Source organism: Ostrea edulis, chromosome 8 (assembly GCF_947568905.1).
Source record: "Ostrea edulis chromosome 8, xbOstEdul1.1, whole genome shotgun sequence".
Taxonomy (NCBI): Eukaryota; Metazoa; Mollusca; class Bivalvia; order Ostreida; family Ostreidae; genus Ostrea; species Ostrea edulis.
Genome location: NC_079171.1, coordinates 32,499,423 through 32,521,554, shown reverse-complemented (window position 1 = coordinate 32,521,554; position 22,132 = coordinate 32,499,423). Strand labels below are relative to the sequence as shown.

The 22,132-nt window shown below is 35.6% G+C and overlaps 1 protein-coding gene across 1 annotated transcript; it reads left to right on the top strand.

Moving 5' to 3' along the window:
* The first annotated feature begins 856 nt into the window (after nt 1-856).
* On the top strand, nt 857-21,876 carry LOC125662047 (organic cation transporter protein-like). The gene is made up of 10 exons (XM_048894223.2): nt 857-999; nt 3,476-3,681; nt 10,639-10,869; nt 11,005-11,207; nt 12,406-12,765; nt 13,002-13,136; nt 16,421-16,506; nt 17,791-17,908; nt 18,688-18,760; nt 21,701-21,876. Exons 1-10 carry the CDS (start codon nt 876-878, stop codon nt 21,857-21,859), a joined length of 1,695 nt encoding a protein of 564 aa, XP_048750180.2. The 5' UTR covers nt 857-875; the 3' UTR covers nt 21,860-21,876.
* Nucleotides 21,877-22,132: the final 256 nt, after the last annotated feature.

Below are 22,132 nucleotides of genomic sequence, written 5' to 3'. Positions count from 1 at the left end.
GAACATCTAAAATAACTCTAGCTGCTCGTTTTTGTAATTTACATATTCGGTTCATACCAGATTTCGATATGTTGTCATAAATTTTTAAACAATAAGTGATGGAAGGATGTACATTTAATAGGCATTGGTAAGGTAAGGAACAGTGAACAATCTCATCAACCCCGTCAAGAATGCAAAATTTTGTCAATAAGGTGAGCAGGGTAAACACCACCCCCTGTAAACACCACCCACCCCTGTAAACACCCCCGCCTAAAACAGCACCCCCTGGAAACACCACCCACCCCTGCAACCTACCCCCGCCTAAAACAGCACCCCTGGGAAACCAACCCCTGAAAACCCCAAAGGTAGAATCATGTAACAGGGAGGCGTGATCATCCTCTATTCACCATTAGTAAATACACGTAATACTAAAAGTTTCTACTGCAATTTAAATTGAATCGAAAGGAATATTGATGTATATATTCAGTTCCAGTTCTTAAGAGTTATCTTATGTTTTACCAACTTCTAGAATTTCACGTACAGTACAAATCTCGAGATCAGCTTAGTATAAAGATTTTGTTGGAAATGTCAAGATGTTGTGAAATCAACAGCGCAAGAAGGTGATCGTGCCCAATTCACCCTGTAGATCAGATTTTGGGACATCCTTTTTTTAAATCAATATTTTCCGGCAAAATCACTAGACAGTAGTTGTTTTCTTTCTCACCGACACTCGCTTTAACATTAGAAGTAGGGGAAACTTAAACTGCAATGGATGCTAATATTTAAATTTACTTACCTTATAATATATTTAACATCACGTAGACAGTCCTGTTAATGAATAATTCGATAAATATAAGTTAATTCACAAAATAGTGTATGCCTTATATTCATTAACAATGGATGTGGATGGAATACTCCGTTCTCTTGGGAAATATGGCCGCTATCAGAACTTACAATTTGCCTATAATGTGTTCTGTCTGCCAATGGTTACATATCCCGTGGTAATATATGTCTTTATAGGTAAGTAAAACGGACAATTATGAAATATAATTGAAATTAGAATTAGCAGTTAATTGGTCTTTGTAAGGTATAACTGAAATTAACGAATCGCAAATTCTCGAGCCTTATTGTTTGTGTAAGACCAACAAGAGGCGTATGGACCTTAAATGTCACCTGAGCACAATGCATCACATTTTCCAAAGCTCACGCGCATGAGATTTTAAAAATCATTCATGCATAGACATTTCTAACATATAATTTGGTAATTTGCTACTTCTGTGTTAGGTATATTTAGTAGAACACTCCATATAATCCTGGGGTCACAGAGTTCACAATTGTAGTTCACAACTCATTATAACCATGCAAGTTTGCCTTTTTGATGTTCAGAAGTATGGAAGTTTTGTTTCCCCTCAAATGTAATGGATTTTCAAAATATGACTTTAGTCTCACCCTGGGGTATGAACCGTACACCCAGAGGTCAGAACTGTTGGCATTTTATTAGAGGGTTGATTACTTTTTATACACCAGTCATTAGACGGGACAGATTATATTTCAGTGCTGTCGTACATCTGGCTGTCAGATCGTCCCTCCGAGGTAATGTTTTCCGGACTTTTTTTTTACTGTAACGAATTCAAATTTGGTCACAATTTCTCCCTCAAGAAACGTAAAAATAAGTTTGCAATTCAGCTGGATTATTGTACCTTGACCGACTTTAGGGCTTTAAGTACATATATATCAAACAGTTTTCCGGACTCTTTAGTCACAAGCTTCCTCTTGGAGGGATTCAAGTGCAATTAGAATTTCAGCTGAATTGGTGCACAGTGAACTACTTTGGGGGTAGAAGTAAGTCAAAATGTTTTCCGGATTTTTTTGCAGCATGGTCACAGATATAGCCCTGAAATTTTGTCACAACCTCCCTCTCAGAGAAAAACATTATCAGTTAACATTATCAATTCACATTTCAATTTATTTGGTTCACCATGACCTACTTTAGGGCTAAAAGTAGATCAAATGGTTTCCTGCACCTATTATCATTATAGATATATATTGCTCTGACATTTTGTCACAACCTCCCTCTCAAAGAAATACATAATCAATTAACATGTCAGATGGATTGGTGCACCATGACCTACTTTAATGCTTTTCTATACAGAATGTGTGATATAAACTCGGAGTACACGATATACTTAGATTGAATTTCATTGTCTGATGGGCGTATACTGTACGTTTGTGGTACTCTTGTTATAATCACAGAAAAGTTTGACTGCTTGATATTCATTATTTTTTTTATTAAAATATGTTCATCGTAATTATTTATCGAAACTGTCTGCATAATGCAAAGACTGACCAGTGTATAATTTGTGTATTTTAAGCAAATTTCAAGTAGCTAATCCGGGTATTTGAAATTAACATTCGTACAAAAGGTGTGGAAATCGGTGGGGACAACTGAAATATGACAAAAGAGGCGTTTTAATTTTTTGTCCGTTATGTTTCATTTAGGTTTAAAATTGAGGCAAATAAAACAGTCTAATTACAATTAGATTTCAGATCTACTCGCATACATAATTGAGGAATCTATTTATCATTACTGTAGTTAGCTTGTATTTGCTTTATCTATTCATTTATATATTTGATTTATTCGTCAACCTATTTCAGATTTTTATTGTTTCGTTTTTGTTTTATACTGTTCATTCTGACCCAAGGTAACAGGTTCTTATCGACTGCCTAATACATGCACGATGTGTAGATGCACCCCTTCCCCGCCCGAGTATATGTGTTTCAGTCTTGCCTGACGATAAGGTTTTTAAAAATCATTTTATCTGTTGTCATACACGTATACTAAAATCTATAGTTTAATTAAAATCTGGTTTGGAATATACATATATTTTAAATAGCGAAACAGACACACATTTAATTTTCAATGAATGTAAAAGAGCAATGAGTCAATAAAAGTTAAATAAACAATATTCCATGACAATACAATTTTTGCACCCTTTTTTAATTTCCGAATCGAAATATTCATTTGTTTTTATTCAAACGTGTTCATAATTATTTAGCTAATACGTAAAAACGGAATTTTCCGCGTCGTACATGAACAATCAATTTTAAATGGATCATTATCCCTACTTTCTTAACCTTTTTTGATATTTATAATATTATCATTATATTGAAACCATTTCTTGTTTAAACTAACCCCAGGATGAACCAAAAAAAATACTGGCCGTTGCTCATGAAGTGTACAAGCCACGCCTACAAAGTGGTCAACATTTTGTGCGAAGCGTTTCATGTAAACAGTTGAGCGTTCCGTGCAGATAGTTCACCGTTCCGTGCAAACCCTTCACCGTTCCGTGCTAACCCTTCACTGTTCCCTGCAAACCCTTTACCGTTCCGTGCTAACCGTTCAGTGCAAGAATCGGTTCGTACCGTTCCGTGCAAGTGGTGTAATAATGCGCTTCAGGGTATGTACAGATGTTATGGGTTTTTTTTTTTATTCTAGGACACATTCCGGATTTCATCTGTAAGGTTTCAACCGATCATCTAACAAAGCATTACAATCAACCTGACAGATGGGAGAACGCCACGCTGTCTCCTCGTCAATGTGACGTCATCAGAGAGATAAACAGGTCTGGGCTTATAATACAGGAGAGCATACCTTGTAGTGATGGTTACGAATATTTCGGACCGGAGACCGTGGCATCAGAGGTCAGTTAGCATGAGTCACAAACTATTCGAATATTTGTCAATGGCATAAATCCAAAAACAAAATACAAAGACGATAGGAAGACAAATACAGAACCCTGTATACACCCTATATAGGATCAGGTGCCTAGGAAGAGTAAGCATTCCTTGTTGACCGGTCAACACCCATAGTGAGCACTCTGTCTTGTTCAGACGAACACAGTGCATTAGGAGACCATATCCAGAGGGATTAAAATGAGTCTTTAAGGATACATATCTAAAATGATTAAATGCTATTCAATTGCTTGCTAACATTTTCCATTTGAACCTTTTAGTATTATAACTAAATCCCTACAGTATAATGAAATGGAAGCTTTTAAAAGTAAACATAATGTCTCTGAAATTAAATGATTTTTCCTCGTTTACTTTTTTTTTAACTCTGAGAGTAATGAATACTCAACCCTAAAAACAAAACGATTAATCTCACCCCACCTTTCTACTTCATATATATATTTTGAATCTATTGAAGACGTGTTTCCATCACAATACTTACATTTCACGATATTTATCCCCTGTTAACTAAATTGTAGTTTTTCTGGGCTTTTCATAATAAAATTTAAAAGTATATCATCTCTGCTTTGAACATATATATTTTATTGCAACTGAATTTACAAAGGGATTGAGCACAAGTTCTTAAAACTTAGAACGTTATCTCCCATATACATGTATATATAGCAAGCTATTTTGGTATGCCTGGTAAAACAGTCATTGTAAATATAAATATAATCTAGCGCATGTTGATCGCTTAAAGAAAAACAAAGTAATAATATATTCTAATTAATCAAAATGACCACCAAGTTTGATAACTATTTGTATGATGGTAAACAGATATTCGTTTTCACTATCACTAAGGGAATTTTCGCCCTAAATAAAAACATAAGTATTGACAATATGCAAGTTGCCAATTTTCAAATATATCATTAAAAAGAATATTTCCGACTTCTTTATACCTAGGATATGTAAACAATTAATGATATTCATCCTCAACTTTTCCACAGTACATAAATGGTGTTACAACGGAATAAATATTTTTTTAATATACAGTTGTGTCTAAACCTTGTATGCATACTATTTAAGGTAGCTTACTACACTAAAGTTTATACACTTTATGACACTACGTCACAATATGGCGATTTAAATGTTTTGTGAAATTATTTGTATCGATCGACTTCATTGTCTATCAATGTAGCTCAGTGGTTAAAGCATTGGGTTGGTGAATCGCAGATCTCGAATTCAAATCCGCCAAAGTCTTTTGTTCATATGTGTTGAAATAATGTTGTTGTAAGCCATGTTTTTATCCAAATTTGCATATTTTCTGTCTTTTTGGCATATATACTTATTATATATCATCATATATTTAATGATTAAATCATTTCATACTGATTGGAAAAAATATCACAGGGTGTAGTGAGCCACCTTAAACGACGGTTGCCACATGCAAAGTAAAGAGGGGGTGACGTTTCTTTCATTTTTTAAAAATTTATTCATAGATATCCCTAAGAGATTATCTTTGTTTGATTTCAAAAGGTAGGGAATTAAATTCATAACAGTTGGGAGAAATGAAGTTTGTTAGATTTGAAGTTTACATTTAGGTACATTGTAATGTAATGTGTTTCTTGTGTTGTAGCTTTGCCAGGAAAACATTCTTTAAAATAGTTTGGAGTCAAATTCTGGTCCACTTTTTACATTGCTTTTAATCGTGTTGTTTTCCACTTAATGTGAAGCTGTTCCCAATTTATTTCCAAATAAAGAGATTATCTTGATGCAAATAAAGTTAATCCTTTAATTATTCTTGCTACACTTAATAGAGATGTTTTTAACATTTCAGATTTGTTTCGATTTACAATCCTCCCCATACTTCTGAGGCGTATTCTAGTTGTGGTCTTATGAAACAAATGCTCACCAGCGATGTTTTACGATTAAGTTTGAATTGATATTTTTCAAAATCCCCAGTTTTTCTTGGCATTGACAAGTAATGTGTTGATATAATGTGACCAACTTACATCCTGAGAAAATATAAAGCCAGAGGGGTTGTGCTGATCTAAAATTCTAATCGACTCTGTAGAAGATTAAGATTGGGATAGTCTACGTCTTTCTTTCTAGCGAAAAAGACAGCTTTTCTTTTTAAATGATTGAATTTGAAGGATTGAATTATTGACTCTACACTGCTAGAGAAAACAAGAACTTAGCTCTTCCATGCAAGGTGAAGACAACGAACAGTGATCAATCTCATAACTCCTACAAGCAATACAAAATAAATAGTTGGGCAAACACGGACCCCTGGACACACCAGAGGTGGGATCAGGTGCCTAGGAGGAGTAAGCATCCCATGTTATAGAGCAGATCACAACAGGCATCGAATTGTCTGAATCAACTGTTCTTGTCAATTTCACACTGGTCCACAGACTGGGCAGTAAATTATGAACTGTTGAGGATACGGAAGAAATTTTATCTATTATTCTAACGCGGTTATCGCAAAGGTCAAAGAAATGCTGCATCCATTATTCTTCAATATATCCGATTAATTGATAGTTTAGAACAATGCTACATATTAAACATCAATACATGGGTTTGAAATGTAATACGTATCGTTTTCATGTGTTTGACCTGATTAGACGATATGTGTTGCCTTAGATAAGAGTTCAATGTAGACTTATTTTATGATTTTGCTTTTCCGCGATCCTACCCACTGTTTTGCCAATACAACAAATAGAACTGCCTGAGGGACTAATACCCCCGCAGTTACGGTACATTGGATGGGAGGAAATAGTGCATTTGTGCCAATTGAGGAATGACCGTTTAACGGGTTATTTTTGCGTATCACAAATTTTGGGAAAAAATCCCAAAACACTGTTACAAATTACAAATTAGATGGTACTGACTAAAACCCGGTCTCGGTCCTGGTCTTCGGTCTCGGTCCCGTGACTAAAACCTCCGGTCCCGGTCCCAGATTTTTTTATTCGATAAAAACAGAATACATCAGAATATTTTAGCCCCAATTTCTCGTTAAATTTAGATATGACATATCATGCCTGCATTCTGATAGTTGATTGATAATATTATTGTTGTCTTTTGTAAAATAATTATATATATAATATGTGAAAACTCCGGGACCGGTGGGACCGAGAAGTAAAAACAGTGCTAAAAGTCGGTCCCGGTCTCGACATTTTTATTTTTTCCTAATTAGTCGCTTTAATCTACTTTTTTATTAAAAAAGATAAGAGTGTTATATTCTATGACATTCCTTTGTATGCACGTGTATGTTTCTGATTTATTGTATGTTTGTGTTTTATTCCAATTTTCCTTTTTATGTCAAAATCGAACTCAACTACGTGAATTTGTTTTTCTCCGAAATGAACGCGTTACATTACATTTTTATAAAAAGATAAGGGTGTAGAAGAGAAATAATATAGATGTACTTATCCTGGTGTATTTGTTTGTAATTAACTGTTGAATGTATTTTTTTACAAAATTAATTCTCTTCTTTTTTTTCATTTAAAGGTCAGACACCTGACCACACGATTGATAAAATTTTCAAATTCAATGTTGGTGTATTCCGAACCGGGTCTCTGAACATGTACATGTATACACGGCTGACTGTTCTCTCTCTCTCTCTCTCTCTCTCTCTCTCTCTCTCTCTCTCTCTCTCTCTCTCTCTCTCATTTACGGGTGTATCGTGAGAATCGCATTAATTTGTTAAATTATGACATTATTTACATTGTAATCAGGGACGAAAAGCCTCTATGTAAATTAGAATAATACAAAGTAGACTGCACATGCAAAATATGAGTCCAGAATGTACGATGTACGAAGTACTTTAAAAAATTATGTTCATTAGTAAAATGGAAAAAACCCAAAACAAATATTGTTCTTCAATTTTATTATAATTATTGAAACATGATGAATAATTGTTGTTGATAGCGAAACAAAATTAATGTGCACTCTTGTCAAGAACCCCCTCCCCCCGCCCCTTTCCAGAAAGATTCTGAATACAAGAGTGATGCTTTTGAAAAGCAAATGTTATACCCCCGTCATCGGATATTCGGGGCGCATTTATATAGTTTTTGGTCAGTCCGTCTGTTTGTCAACAAAAACTTGTACTTTCGGCATAACTTTTGAATGCATGTTAATAGGGTTTTCATATTTCACATGTGTACTCCTTGTGACAAGACCTTTCTTTACATGTAATTCTTCACCTTTCAAATTTGACCTACTTTTGAAAATCTTTAACCTTAGCCATAACTTTTGAATGGTTAGTAAAAATACACGAGAGTATAAAATGCTTCACGCAGGCATACTTTTCATGAAGCGCTAACAGTGGGCCTTATTCGTATTTTCAAAACTGAAATTTATTTCTTAAATGAATTTACATGTATGCCTTGCATATTTATAAATGTAGATTTCATTGTTTGTAAATTTGTCAGTTTATGTCAAATTTATGCACTTTGAAATATAAGATATTTTGAAAATAGGAAACAAATAGTTTTTGTGCAGCATGATTAATAGATATACATGTATGTTTGTACATGTATACGTATATAATTATTCACAATAAATATAGTTACCACATAATATTACAGTAAAAACATACCATAGGTTATTTGAAGATCATCTAAAGTCAGAGGGTATCTTCTGTATAAGTATACAGAATCTAAGAGTTTTTGGTGAGCATGTGCTCTATGTATGACACACTTTTAAAGATACTATAAATATATCAGGTGGACTTTTTTTGAAAGCACTGTATCTAAAAAAAAAAACAAAAAAGAAAAACAAAAAAAAAAACACCACACACAACTGAAAAAAGAAAACTAAGTATCAAATAAGAAAGGAAGAAATATTTTATAGTTATTATTTATTGGTTATATACAAATATATGTAAAATATATACCCATGTAAAGAGATCGGGTTCGGAATACAAAACATGAATCTTTGAAATCTGATTTTGACAGGAATAGAAGAAATAAAATAAATGAACAAATAAACTAACTGTAAATTACAAACAAACACACCAGGATAAGTACAAATATATTATTTCCCTTCTTCATCCTTATCTTCTTATGAAAAGGTAGTGTAACGTGATCATATGGGACAAAATGTCACGTACATGTAGTTGAGTTCGATTCTGACATGAATATAAAGAATATTGGAATAAAAAACCTACACACACAATAAATCAGAAATATATGTATGCAAAGGGATACCATTGAGTATCACGTCCTTATATTTTTTATGAAAAGGTAGATTATAGCGGCTATTGAGGAAAAATGTCGAGACCGGGACCAGCTTTTAGCATTGTTTTTATTTCTCGGATCCACCGGTCCCGGAGTTTTCACATATTATTTTACGAAAGAAAATAATATGATCAATTTACTACCAGAATGCAGGCATGATATGTCATACCTAAGTTATTGAGAAATGGGGCTCAAATATCCTGATATATTGTTTTTTATCGAATAAAAGTATCTGGGACCGGGACCGAAGACCGGATTTTAGTCACGGGACCGAGACCGAAGACCGGGACCGAGACCGGGTTTTAGTCAATACCAATTTAGACACTTGACATATTTCAATTTTGTACAGAACTACCATTAACGTTATACGCGTGTTGTCACTCAACAAGTTAAACAGGTGCGTGTACAGAGTTAAGTAGTACTACATCCGAGATGGTGAGTTTCTGCATACTGATTTAATTTTATCTTGTAAGATATGCTACACAATCGGTGCAGATTGTAAGCGAATTTAATTGTTTGCGATTCAAAAATACTCACAAACAAAGCAACAATTGGATTATCGCAACAACAAAAAAAAACCAACAACAAAACACAGTTATACGGTAACACATCGTTTCTACATGAAGAGAAAATTTGTTTTCTTGAGAGCGATTAATGTATAGTCTTCAACAGAGTGATACTCCGAATATCTAAGATATATAAATCGAGGCAAGCTACTGACTAACAAGTTAATGGTGCAGGGCTTTCAAAAGTCTCGATTGAAGTCAGCATTTCACAAATTATATGGTCGTTATAACGCTTCAGTTCGTCAATACAACCTATCATGGGTCAAATGCTGTCTGACGTGTTTCATACGAATTGTTAAACAGGCCGTTCTTAAAACACTGATTTTGACTACGGATAACTCCATTTACTTGATTGGGATATAGGGCTCACGGCAGGAGTGACCGGTCGACAGGGGGTGCTTACTCCTCCTAGGCACCCGATCCCACCCTTGATGTGTTAAGGGGCTGTGTTTGCCGAACTATCTATTTTGTATTGCTTATAGGAGTTATGAGATTAATCAATGTTCGTTTTCTTCGCCTTTCATTGCGCAGCGACAAGATGTTTCATTCACTCGACTGTCACGACCCTCTGTATAATAAATTCCATACAAACGAAAGAAAGTACCGTGAATATAACTTGTTACATTCGATTTACACGTGGATTGGTCTTTGGTAGGTAGTACATCAAGGTTTAGTTCTTAGTAGGTTACTTAACATATACATGTATTTTCGTTTTGGTGTTTTTAATAAAATCTATTGTTCTCTTACTGTTGATTTATTTCGATCTATCATTTCTTAAAAGATTGTCGAAGTCTAAAAATACAAATGAATATCCCCTCGAATTCCTTACTGCTATAGTACATTGTATAACAGTTTTGGTATATTTTTACAGAATACTTTTTCGGTGCTGCTAATCTCTTAAATGGGACTTGCTTGGAGAGCGTCTTTAGCTGATGAAAAGATTATCACATATACATATTTAGTATATAATTTAACATAGAATGCGAATTTATCAGTAAAAGCACGTATGAACTTACCCTATTTTTCACAAACATACAACATCAGTAAACCGAATGTTCGGCAAAAACCGAATAGCCGATAATGCGTTTACCCGTGTGGTGATTACAATATTAAATGTCTTTCAGTGGAATCTGGTTTGCGGTTCAGAAGGACTCGGTAGTTTAAGTACCACAATGGCAGTGGTAGGAGGGATGCTTGGCGCTACTCTTTTTCCCGCGCTTGCAGACAAATATGGCCGTATACTGATAATTTACACCACGTTCATCTCCTTGTCCGGGTGCTTCATATTGGCGTCGTTTGTCCCATGGTTCACTGCCTTTGTCATCTTGAGATTCCTGACCGGAGTGTTTAGTCAAGTATGAAATCAAATATTGATGCTCAAATCAATCGCAATGAAGGACTACTTCCCAATTGCAATACCTTCAGATGTTTAGTAATCATTTACTCGTATTACAAATGTATGCATTAAAAGCAAGACTCTTGATTTGTAGGGGTCTGGACTAGTGCTAGGTACACTTCTGTTGGAGTTATTTCCGGCAGAATCAAGGGGATTTGTGATCTCTCTGGGAAGTATAACATGGGGACTTTGTATTTCCTCTATGGCACTGATTGCTTTCCTTCTTAGACACGTGTCTTGGCGGTACACCATGTTAGCTGCAGGTCTCGTTGGTGTCCATAGTCTCGGAACACGATGGTACGTTTCCTAATTATTTTCCTTGTACTGGGTAGCGGATCAAGGTATTGAACTGTTTCAGTGATTTGTTGTTTTAGGGGGTCCAGAATACAGTTGAATTTTAATCTCCCAGCCAGGCCTCGATCGACTGTGAGGGACTTTCAACATTTTTTTTCAACTATCAATTATTTTGCAAAATAGTGATCTTATTTACAACCTATCGTTAGGTCGTATACTGTCTAACGTGTTCCATACTGATTATTAGACGTATGACTACTCACTATTCCATAAAGATTGAGGGTTCAAGGCGGCTTTGACTGGTCAACAGGGGATCCATACACCTCTTAGACACCTGATTCTACGTCTGGTGCGTCCAGAGATCCCTGTTTGCCCTGTTCAAGATTTTGCATTAGTTGTAGGATTCATAAGATTGATCGATATCCCTATCTTCACCTTTTTCATACATAGTGACCATTTTCAGCATGAACGGGTAAAGGGTAGGGTTATTTTATAGACACCATCAATTCAAAGTTTAGAACACATGTTACATGAGATCTTGAGGAACACTTTTCTATTGTAGCAGTCATATATTTAGATGTTTGTGAAGAACGTACAAACTAAAAGTTTACAATTTCTCTGAAAAAGATTCATTGCTCATCAATGAAATACAATTCGTTGTATTTATCAGTAATCTGAGTTAAAATAAGTGTACCACCTTGCTTGTCGTAAGAGATTACTATATGGATCGGTCTTTCGCATTTGGCCGCAAAAACTGGGGTTCCATGTCACAGCAGGTGTGACACGATAAAGATCCCTCCTTGATCGAAGGTCGTAAGCACCGAGCATAGGCCTAAATTTTGCAGCCCTTCAACGGCAATGGTGACGTCTCCATATGAGTGAAAAAATCTCGAACAATATACAATCAATCAATCAATCTAGGAAACTCAGTACTAATTGAATTTGGAATCCTGAGCTCACGGCAGGTGTAACCGGTCGACAGGGGATGCATACACCTTGTAGACACCTGATCCCAATGCTGGTGTGTCCAGGGGTCCGTGGTTACCCAACTCTATTTTGTATTGCTTATATGACTTATGAGATTGGTCGTTGACCGTCATCTTCACCTTTCATCTAGTTCATTTATTTCACACGTATCATTTTCATGAGCTTCTCGGGACTTTGGTACTCATATAATTGTGTATGCAATGAAACTTTACAGGATACTGCATGAATCTCTGCGATGGCTTGTTGCTAATGGTAGATTTGAAGAAGCTAAAGAGTGGATTAAACGCGCTGCAAAATGGAACAAGAAAGACGCTACGGAGATATTGGCGGCCACAGCATTAGTGAATGTGGAGATACAGGTTTTAGTGGAGAAGGCTACTGACGTTAACGGAGTGGAGAAGGGTAATGACGTTAACGGAGTGGAGAAGGATAATGTCGTTAACGGACTCCAATCTGATGACAAGAAACCGGGAACGATCAACAAGGACTCACGGGGTTTGGAGAAGTTATCGATCCTGGATATCTTCAGAAACAGACACATTTTACTGACCTCCATCTTAGTGTGGATTATATGGTAAAACAATATACATACTCTTATCATTACAAGCCTCATTCAATAATCTTTCACAAATGTGGGAAGATCACTAATTACACTGAAACACAAGTAGTACATATAGGATGATTCTGCATTACCAAAGAGAATTTGTGATGAGAAATAGGGATGAAGAAATTTGTTTCCATACGTTTTAGATGAAGGATTTGTTTTTATATAGGGTTTGTACGTTTCTTTTCTTTTATTTTGTTCTTCAGGTTTGTGAATAGCATCACTTACTACGGACTTTTCCTGACTTCCGGTTCAATGAGTGGAAATATGTACTTGAATTTCTTTTTCAACGGCATCGTAGAGATCCCAAGCGTATTCCTCTATATGTTTACAATCAACAGGTAATTAATTTACTTACTAACATTTACATCCGTGTATGCACTGTTTAATTTTCATTATACAATGCAATTTATTTTTCGATAAAAAAAACCACTGACACGTAAGTGGTTACTCAGGTAGACATAATCAATTTTACATGTTATTATGTAGATGTTTTATCCTTATACAGAAATCCCACAAATGCCCAATACAATAGTCATGGGGATATGGTTTTAAGAATATTTTGCTTCGTAGATAGCATTATATATAGTATACTCATATATTTAAAATTGTCGTAGCATGGCTGAAATATAGCCAAAACGGCGCTAAACCCCAATCAATCGTATTCAACGCGGTTGTAAGTCGTGAAAATCTAATACAGTCAGGATTCTCTCCATGTCTAGTATGCAAATTTTATATTATTTGACAAATATATTCCCGCCAAAATATAAGTAGGAACATAGTATATAAAAACATTCACATTTGGTGAAGCTATGTATACTGATCACGTTGTGTTATAATTATAACAGTCCACTTAGTTTTTTTTAAGTTACTAAGCTGCCGCTGTTAACAGGTCACTCGGTACTGTTTGTTTCCTGAGCGAGAAGTTTAACCTCGCTTCCAGACCGAAGCAAATCCTAGTTTGAGAATGGCTCTTCGCAAACAAGAAAACCAGCAGCAAGAAACACTTACTGTAAAGGGGGGATATTCGCTTGGGTTTCATTTTTGCTATCTTCACGATTATATTAACGATTGCGAAAATAAATTCATCGCAAACTGCTATTCAAAGTATTTTTGGGGGTACGAGTTCAACTTAACGAAGATTTTTGCTCAGTCTATTCACTCTACTCGATATTGAATATTTAAAAATACTTGCTGAAGTTTATTATTTATACTTACATCCTATTATTTACATTATTATTTATATTTACATCCTATTATTTACATTATTATTTATATTTACATCCTATTATTTACATTATTATTTATACTTACATCCTATTATTTACATTATTAATTATACTTACATGCAAGGTAAAGATAACGAACAGTGATCAATCTCATAACTCCTACAAGCAATACAAAATAGATAGTTGGGCAAACACGGGCCCCTGGACACACCAGAGGTGGGATCAGGTGCCTAGGAGGAGTAAGCATCTCCTGTTTACCGGTCACACCCGCCGTGAGCCCCATATCCTGATCAGGTAAACGGAGCTATCCGCAGTCAAAATCAGTGTGCCAAGAACGGTTTAACAATCGGTATGAAACACGTCAGACAGCATTTGACCCAATGCGAGGTTGTATTGACGAACTAGATCGTTATAACGACCATATAATTTGTGAAATGCTGACTTCAATCGAGACTGTTGAAATCCCTGTACCATCAACTTGTTTGTCAGTAGCTTACCTCGATTTAAAAACTGACTATACCCAGAACAAGCTCTTGCATATCGAATCAGTTGAGATATATAAACACCATATGCAGGTGATAATGGAATATTGCTACATTATTGCTACATTATTATTTATATTTACATCCTATTATTTACATTATTATTTATACTTACATCCTATTATTTAAATTATTATTTATTCTTACATCCTATTATTTACATTATTATTTATATTTACATCCTATTATTTGTTGTTATATCGGTTTTCAAACACGAAACTGCATCGAATATGTACAAATTGACATTCACTATTAGCAGTCAGTATTCATATGTGTCATTACTCACCTCAGCGCACACATATTTAAATGCAAACAGTTGTAAGTTGTAAATGCACCTTTGATCCGATCAGTTTGTTTTGATAGACCCTCGACAGCCTGCACAAGTCACCTAGCATGAAGGGATGTAATCGAAGATAGTTTCTTGTCAATTTCTACATCTTCAATATCGGACCAGTTTCTTTTGGATTTGATATCCGTAATAATTTTGAATTTCTGTTTTAAGCAGAGACCTAAATTTACTATTTGTTTATTATTGTTCATCTATTATCTACATTGTACTTATTTATCAGAGAGTAATTTTCTATTTATTTGTACATAAAAATGTTGAAGGTAGTCAGTACAAGCTTCTGGTACAAAAATAACTAATATCCTTCTAATTTGAACATGTCTTGCTGTATAAATATACAAAGGGATTGGTTACAAGTAACTTAGACAACCTCTCCCGTATACAAACATATCATGTTATACATGTACAAATAAAGATTGTCGTACCACAGAAAATATGATCATCGTTATAATATAGAATTATGATAATATACAATATATGTATAGGTTCATGTGAGTACGTAATCAGGCATAAATGCAAAAGTGTTAGAGTTCTTAATAAACTTCTAAACTACTCCGAAAATGTGATTTTTTTTTACATCATTTAAAAAATATTCAATTCCCCATAATAAAAGGTGAATATCGACAATAGCGATTTAATTTAGCTGAAGCATTTCATTGGGACCCCCCACCCCACCAATTTCTTGCTTCATTGTATATTTTGTATGCAGAGAAGAAATAAAATATCATTCTCATCAATGAATTGTGAAAGTCTTTATTCTGATGTGCTTTATTTAAAAACTGTTTGTTTCAAGCGCAAGCCACATTCGCTCTTCACGTGATTCACGTAGGGCATAATATTTTTTCACATAACGAATCATAGTTTTGAACGTACTCCAATGAAAGGTGAAGATAACGAACAGTGATCAATCTCATAACTCCTACAAACAATACAAAATATATAGTTGGGCAAACACGGACCCCTGGACACACCAGGGGTGGGATCAGGTGCCTAGGAGGAGTAACCATCCCCTGTCGAACGGTCACACCAGCCACGAGCCCTATATCCTGATCAGGTAAACGGAGTTATTCGCAGTCAAAATCAGTGTGTCAAGAACGGCGTAACAATCCGTCAAAGATTCATGATGAGGGAGTAGTTCCTTTAAACAAAGGTTCGGGTGGTGAAACTACACGCGATTTTGTCGCTTCTTACGACAAGTACCGAGGGCCTATTCTAGCCCGGATCCCCACGGGACGGTAGAGTTTGGAATGATATAGAAGAACTCCCACTGCTAAATTACCCACGACACTGAAATCAAAATATGTGGTACTTCCACCGGATGTAGTGTCGTTTTATATCCCAAACAACACAAGCACATCTAACTGACTGTTGTATAGCAGATATTTGTAATAAGCACGTAAAATGAACGATGTTTTCCTGCTAAACATCGCACTTCATCAAAGCTCTCGTTTGAAATGTCTTGTATTTTTATGCATGGATGTTTTTGTTATGATTAACTGTCATTTTAGGTATGGAAGAAAGAAAACTTGCATAATGTTCCATGCCATTGCTGGAGTTAGCCTGTCTATATCTGCTATCTTGATTTTTGCAGGAGGTAAGTTTACATAATTACTTCGTCTTCAAATTATATGAAATGATCATATATTATGATATGGCCATCTTTTAAATCGAGGCAGGCTGTTGATAAACAAGTAGATGGTGCATGTGTTTCAACAGTCTCGTTTAAAGTGAGCATTTTGCGAATTATATGGTCGTTATAACGATCTACATGTAGTTTGCTAATAAAGCTTATCATTGGGACAAATGTTGTCTGATGTGTTTCATAACGAGTGCTAGGCCGTTCTAGATACACTGCTTTTAACTATGGATAACTCCGTTTACTGGATCAAGATATAGGGCTCACGGCAGTTGCGAACGGTCGGTAGGGGATGCTTACCTTTCCTAGGCACCTGATCCCACCTCTGGTATATCCTGGGGCCCGTTTTTGCCCAACTATCTATTTTGTATTGCTTATATGAGTTATGAGATTGATCACTGTTCGTTATCTTCGTCTTCCATTTGGAACAAGGGGAACTTAAATTTTCAAAAATCTCTTCTCAAGAAGCGCATACATGTAAGAAAAACTAAATGCATTGTGATGTAGAGCAGGAAAGTCTCTGCCAAAGTTGTAAATTTCATGATTCCCATGGTTGGGGCCAAACTTGGTATATAGTGTTTAAGTGTAAAATACTTAAATAACATCTTCTTTAGTTCTGTTGATACTAAATGGAGAGAGCAGGTAACCGTTTACCAAAATTGTAAATATGATGATCCCCAAAGTAAGGGTTTTGAACCCAGGGTGGAGCCAAACTTACTATATCGTAATTATCTGTAAGTTTGCTGATACTGTATAAAATCTAAATGAATACTTAAGAATAGCAGAAAAGGATGTACACAAATGGTGAATTTCAATCAAAACCCATGGTTATGACTTTGGGCTGAGTCCAAATTAGTAATACCTTTTGGTGTTTTAATGTTAATACACCTATTATTAAATTGTAAAACATTTCATCAGTGTATGCACTTTTGAAGGCAGTGAAGTTTTAGAACACATCTTGTTTTATACTGTTGCTGAACATTAGAATTTAGCTTAGATATTCAGAAGAGGAACTTTTTTTCTAGATTTCATAGGTCATGGAAGTAATGATACTTTTTCACTAGTATTCAGGTGAACGATAAGGCTTGTGGGCCTCTTGTTAATCTATAAGTATAGAGATATCCAATTGCATGTTATGATCAATTCATATAATGCGAAATTTTGTAGTTCAAAGCGTCGCTTTACAGATGAAATAACAAGTGTAGATTACCTATGTATGGATAACCTTTACTTTTGTTTCAGATACACCAGTGTTAAACGGATTCGCAGTAGCCATGAGTTTTGCCGGAAAGTTTGGGATATCTGGATCGTTTACGACAATTTTCTTATATACACCAGAAATATATCCCACAAACTTAAGGTCTGTATCTAAAGAAAATTCTACAGTATTCAGTACAACCTTATCTGATTACCGATCAGGATTTATGATAATCTAGTATACATCCCTACTTTATGTACATTGATTGATTAAGTATAATTTGATATCAATATAATCATATCACTCCATAAGGATTCTAGTTCTATGTACCGGATTCACTGTATACAGGGAAATATTCGCCCTCACTTTATTTTCGCCCTCGTTGTCAGTGGACGAATTTAAGACTGGATGAACATTTTTCTCTCTTTAATCTCTGTTTTTAAGGAGGTATGCTACACCAGAGAAATTTCAGATGGATGAAATGTGACGAATATGTACATCAATATTTTGAAATTGGGAACTTTCAAATTTACTTTGTTTATTCAAAAAATGCAGTTGTAGTAGAAATCAATCTAAAAAATTAAAACCCCTGCTAGACTCGAAACCGCTATGTACAGTTCAGCAGTCGATACGCTAACGTCATGAGCTAATCAGCTTGGAGATGATTTTTGAGATGAATGCACAGATATTGCTAAAATCTACATTTTGATCCATGTTTTGAAAGGAAGTGAGCCATTATGACGATGTACAGTACCTCCTTAACACAACTCTGAGTGAATATAAAACGGAGCGATACCGCCAGCAAATGTAGAAAGTCAAAAAATAAAAAAGGGTCGAAAATAACCCTGTATACGGTATTGAATATTTCCTATTCTATTAATTTCATTTCAATTCTGGGCCCAACAGGAATACGTGATTTTAATGGTACTCTTTCCCTATAGGGCCCTTGGCTTAGGTTTGGCAGCCACCGTGGCAAAGTTTGGAGGAATGGTCTCCCCTTACGCAGCTTTACTGGTGAGTGTTATATATCAATATTTACAGTTGCTAATGTATTTCCTTATTTGACAATACTAATGAAATTGATATTCATTTTCGTCTAACATTAAGTTGGTCACGTCATCAGCCTTTTCTTGCGTATGAATACAGTCACCGCTTCACACCATCACACTCAGGTACTTTCACCTGGCATCTTAATTATGAAATGTGAAGATAACGTACAGTGATCAATCTCAACTCCTATATGCAATACAAAACAGACAGTTTGGCAAACGCGGACCCCTGGACACACCATAGGTGGAATCAGGTCCTAGGAGGAGTAAGCATCCCGTGTCGACCGGTGGGGAATGTAGAGGCCCTACCGCCTTTTCGACACATATTTAAAAAATAGAAATAGTCCGAGTAAACGTCCAGATTGGTAACCAAAATGGCCGAGTATTTCCGTTAATACTCTTCTCCCCTACCCCTCAATCCGCAACTGCAATGAAAAAACTGCACCAGAATATATATACGGTTTATTTTGTAAAAAAGACAAGAATTTCATCGATTATTGAAACAGAAACAAAACCGTCCAATTGTTCATTTTGAATACTGATTGTAACTACTAGAACTAAGCCTAAAAGTTCAACCTCTGCAGCATGGTGAATTCATACGATGACTTTAGTATTGGAAGCGAAGAAATGAAGACAAAGCTAGATCTATCAGACTTCATGGTGATGATAACCTGTTGTCCCCAGACACCAGCCATCACGGCCATGAGGCTGGTTTTGAGGCTCGAAAAACCCTGTCCATGTCAGTCTTCACTAAAATCCTACAACAGGAATCTCTCAAGTGAACAAAAATATCTGTAAGTTCGCATATATTTTCTCTTACACACCCTGGAGGTACAAATGGAACCTTACCTGCACTTCGTCTATGTCTGTCCTACATGGCTACAACCACGAATCCCTGCGATAAACATGTCATTGTTACCTTCCAAATATTACAACACCCTGACCAGGAGCTGAACGTTCACTTGATATATCAACCCTTCGTCAGTTCCCTTAGATCGTCTGAATTTCTGTCAAAATCTGTGGCGGACAATTGCGTTTTCAACTTCAAGTAGGCCAACACCACGGTTTCTCCATCGCTGATTGTGACCAAATCACAGTACGGATGTAGTGTACTCCGCTCTTCTTGTCTTCAATTCAGTTTACGCGGTAAATTACCTTTATTTTACACCTATTTCGTCTTTTTCTAAATTAAATATTCATAGCTCATATTCTCTTGGGTATTGTATCTAATTATTAGTCAATAAAAATCTAACGAACCATATATTTGTGTTGAACGATCGCTATTTCAGTCATCTGCTACATAATCATGGAACACAAATTAAAATAGAAAATATAAATATAAGAAATAAAATATAATGTTTGAGTGTTATGGAGATATCACATGACATGACACAAATCAAAATAGAAATCTAAATATAAGAAATGTAATGTCATTTATGAGTGTTATTGAGACATTGCATGAAGTTGGTACATGATCAAATCTACTATAACGGGCGTTATATGAATTGATCACGTGACCAACTTTATGTCATATTCCAATAACACTCAAAAATATCTTATTTCTTTGTTGGTCTCATGTACAGCAAGATTGTATGAAACACGTGTATTACCCTAGTGGTGACTTGAGGACAACATTGTTGGACATCTGTTCGTGAACTTTATACGAGACCCCGGTTTATAAAGGACGACAGCTATTAAATCCCTGCAAATTTAAAGAGGAATAACACACCAGAAAAAAGATATAAAGATGGAAGGTGAAATATATGTAAAGTACAATAATACTGGGGATTTTGAAATTGAAACGTGTCACATCTACGTTTAGCAGAAAGTAATCTGGAAAAAAATAAAATCATCGCTAGTCTCGAGCCCAAGAACTACAGATCAGCAGTTGGCATGTTGACATACTGGGGCAGGACTATCTAGCTTGCCAATTATATCTGAAAAGAGTATAAATGTATTGCTGGTTTTTATTTTTTCACCCATTATGACGATATATTATTTCACATTGAGACATTTAACAGGTACAATGTAGTGATTGTTCCTTCGCCAAGTGTCCAGTATTAGAAGAGAAAGTCACAGGATGTTCGTGCATGGCGTTAAAAACAGGAACCTGTCCCGGTAGCGTTGGCATGAGGAAGATCCGTCTCTGTCGTAGGCGCTGTGCATAGATCAACATTTTTGACAATTCCTATAAAAAATGAATATCTCAACCGGCTTATCTTTCTATGCTGTCCCTTCTCTTCACCTTTTGTAAATGAATGTTAATGAACCGTGACACAAATTATAGATAATACGTATTACAAACATAATCTCCTAATATGAACATTGACTGTTCTTTACCATCTACAATATTGTAAATCTACGAGGTAAATTTTTCATTCCTTGTGCGTACGTTTTGTTGGTACTCCTAAGCACATCAATTATCTCTGTACATCGTTCGCTCGTCTGTCACACGCTACGAAAGATACGCGACTCTTTTTTACAAGAGTTTTCCTTGCGTGAAGGGTATATATTTCCCACAAAACTCCCTGCATATTGATGTCATCACATCGAAAAAGTGCACTGAGTTCTATAAACGACATGGGGAAAGTACACAGACTGATTAGCAAACAAACCGTTAAACTAAATTCATATGTGTTGATTAAGATTATGATTTTCTCTGACGTCCCTGGTTTTAGCTGAAATACAGAGCCATAATTGGAGATATGGATAGAAGGGCTGTCCCCCTCTTTCTGTCTTCCAGGGAGGAGGAGGCAACATAGAAAATGAGGCCCACAGGCCTTATCTGACATTAACAATACCTCACTGTGTATATTCCCTTTTGATTGTATTTATAACTATTTCTGTTGGTGTATATTTGTTGTGAATAATTATACTAATTTCCCCTTCTGTGTATCTTTTCTAGGGATCCCACATCTCATGGGGGCCGGGTGTCGTGTTTGGATCGTTGTCTGTGTTAGTGACAATTCTGTTTATATGGTTACCGGAAACAACCGGGAAAGAGCTACCAGACACGCTAGGCGATGTCGACAATTTCTATGTCATAAAGAAGAATAAAAAATAAAACAGTTATCAACACAACTGCTGTATCATTCATTTTGCAAATTGAGATAACACTAAAAATAAATCGTCATGACTACGGATTGCTTCATCGCCCAAACTTTGGGCCACCTGGGTGTTTTCAACCGAAGGTTTAAGTTCAGTTGATCAATTTATTGTTTGTATCATACTATTTTTAGGAATCAAAATATCTCCCTATGTTTTGTGAATTTTCTTTTCGGATTTTTACCAACAACTGTACCTTAAGGGGGTATGTTACATCAGAGAAATTTGATAT

What these genes read in the sequence shown, in the direction of transcription:
- LOC125662047 (XM_048894223.2), top strand. Translation starts at nt 876, where the DNA reads ATGGATGTGGATGGAATACTCCGTTCTCTTGGGAAATATGGCCGCTAT. An exon ending in CGGAGACCGTGGCATCAGAG is followed by an intron (nt 3,682 to 10,638) that starts GTCAGTTAGCAT and finishes AATGTCTTTCAG; the next exon opens with TGGAATCTGGTTTGCGGTTC. An exon ending in CCCCTTACGCAGCTTTACTG is followed by an intron (nt 18,761 to 21,700) that starts GTGAGTGTTATA and finishes TATCTTTTCTAG; the next exon opens with GGATCCCACATCTCATGGGG.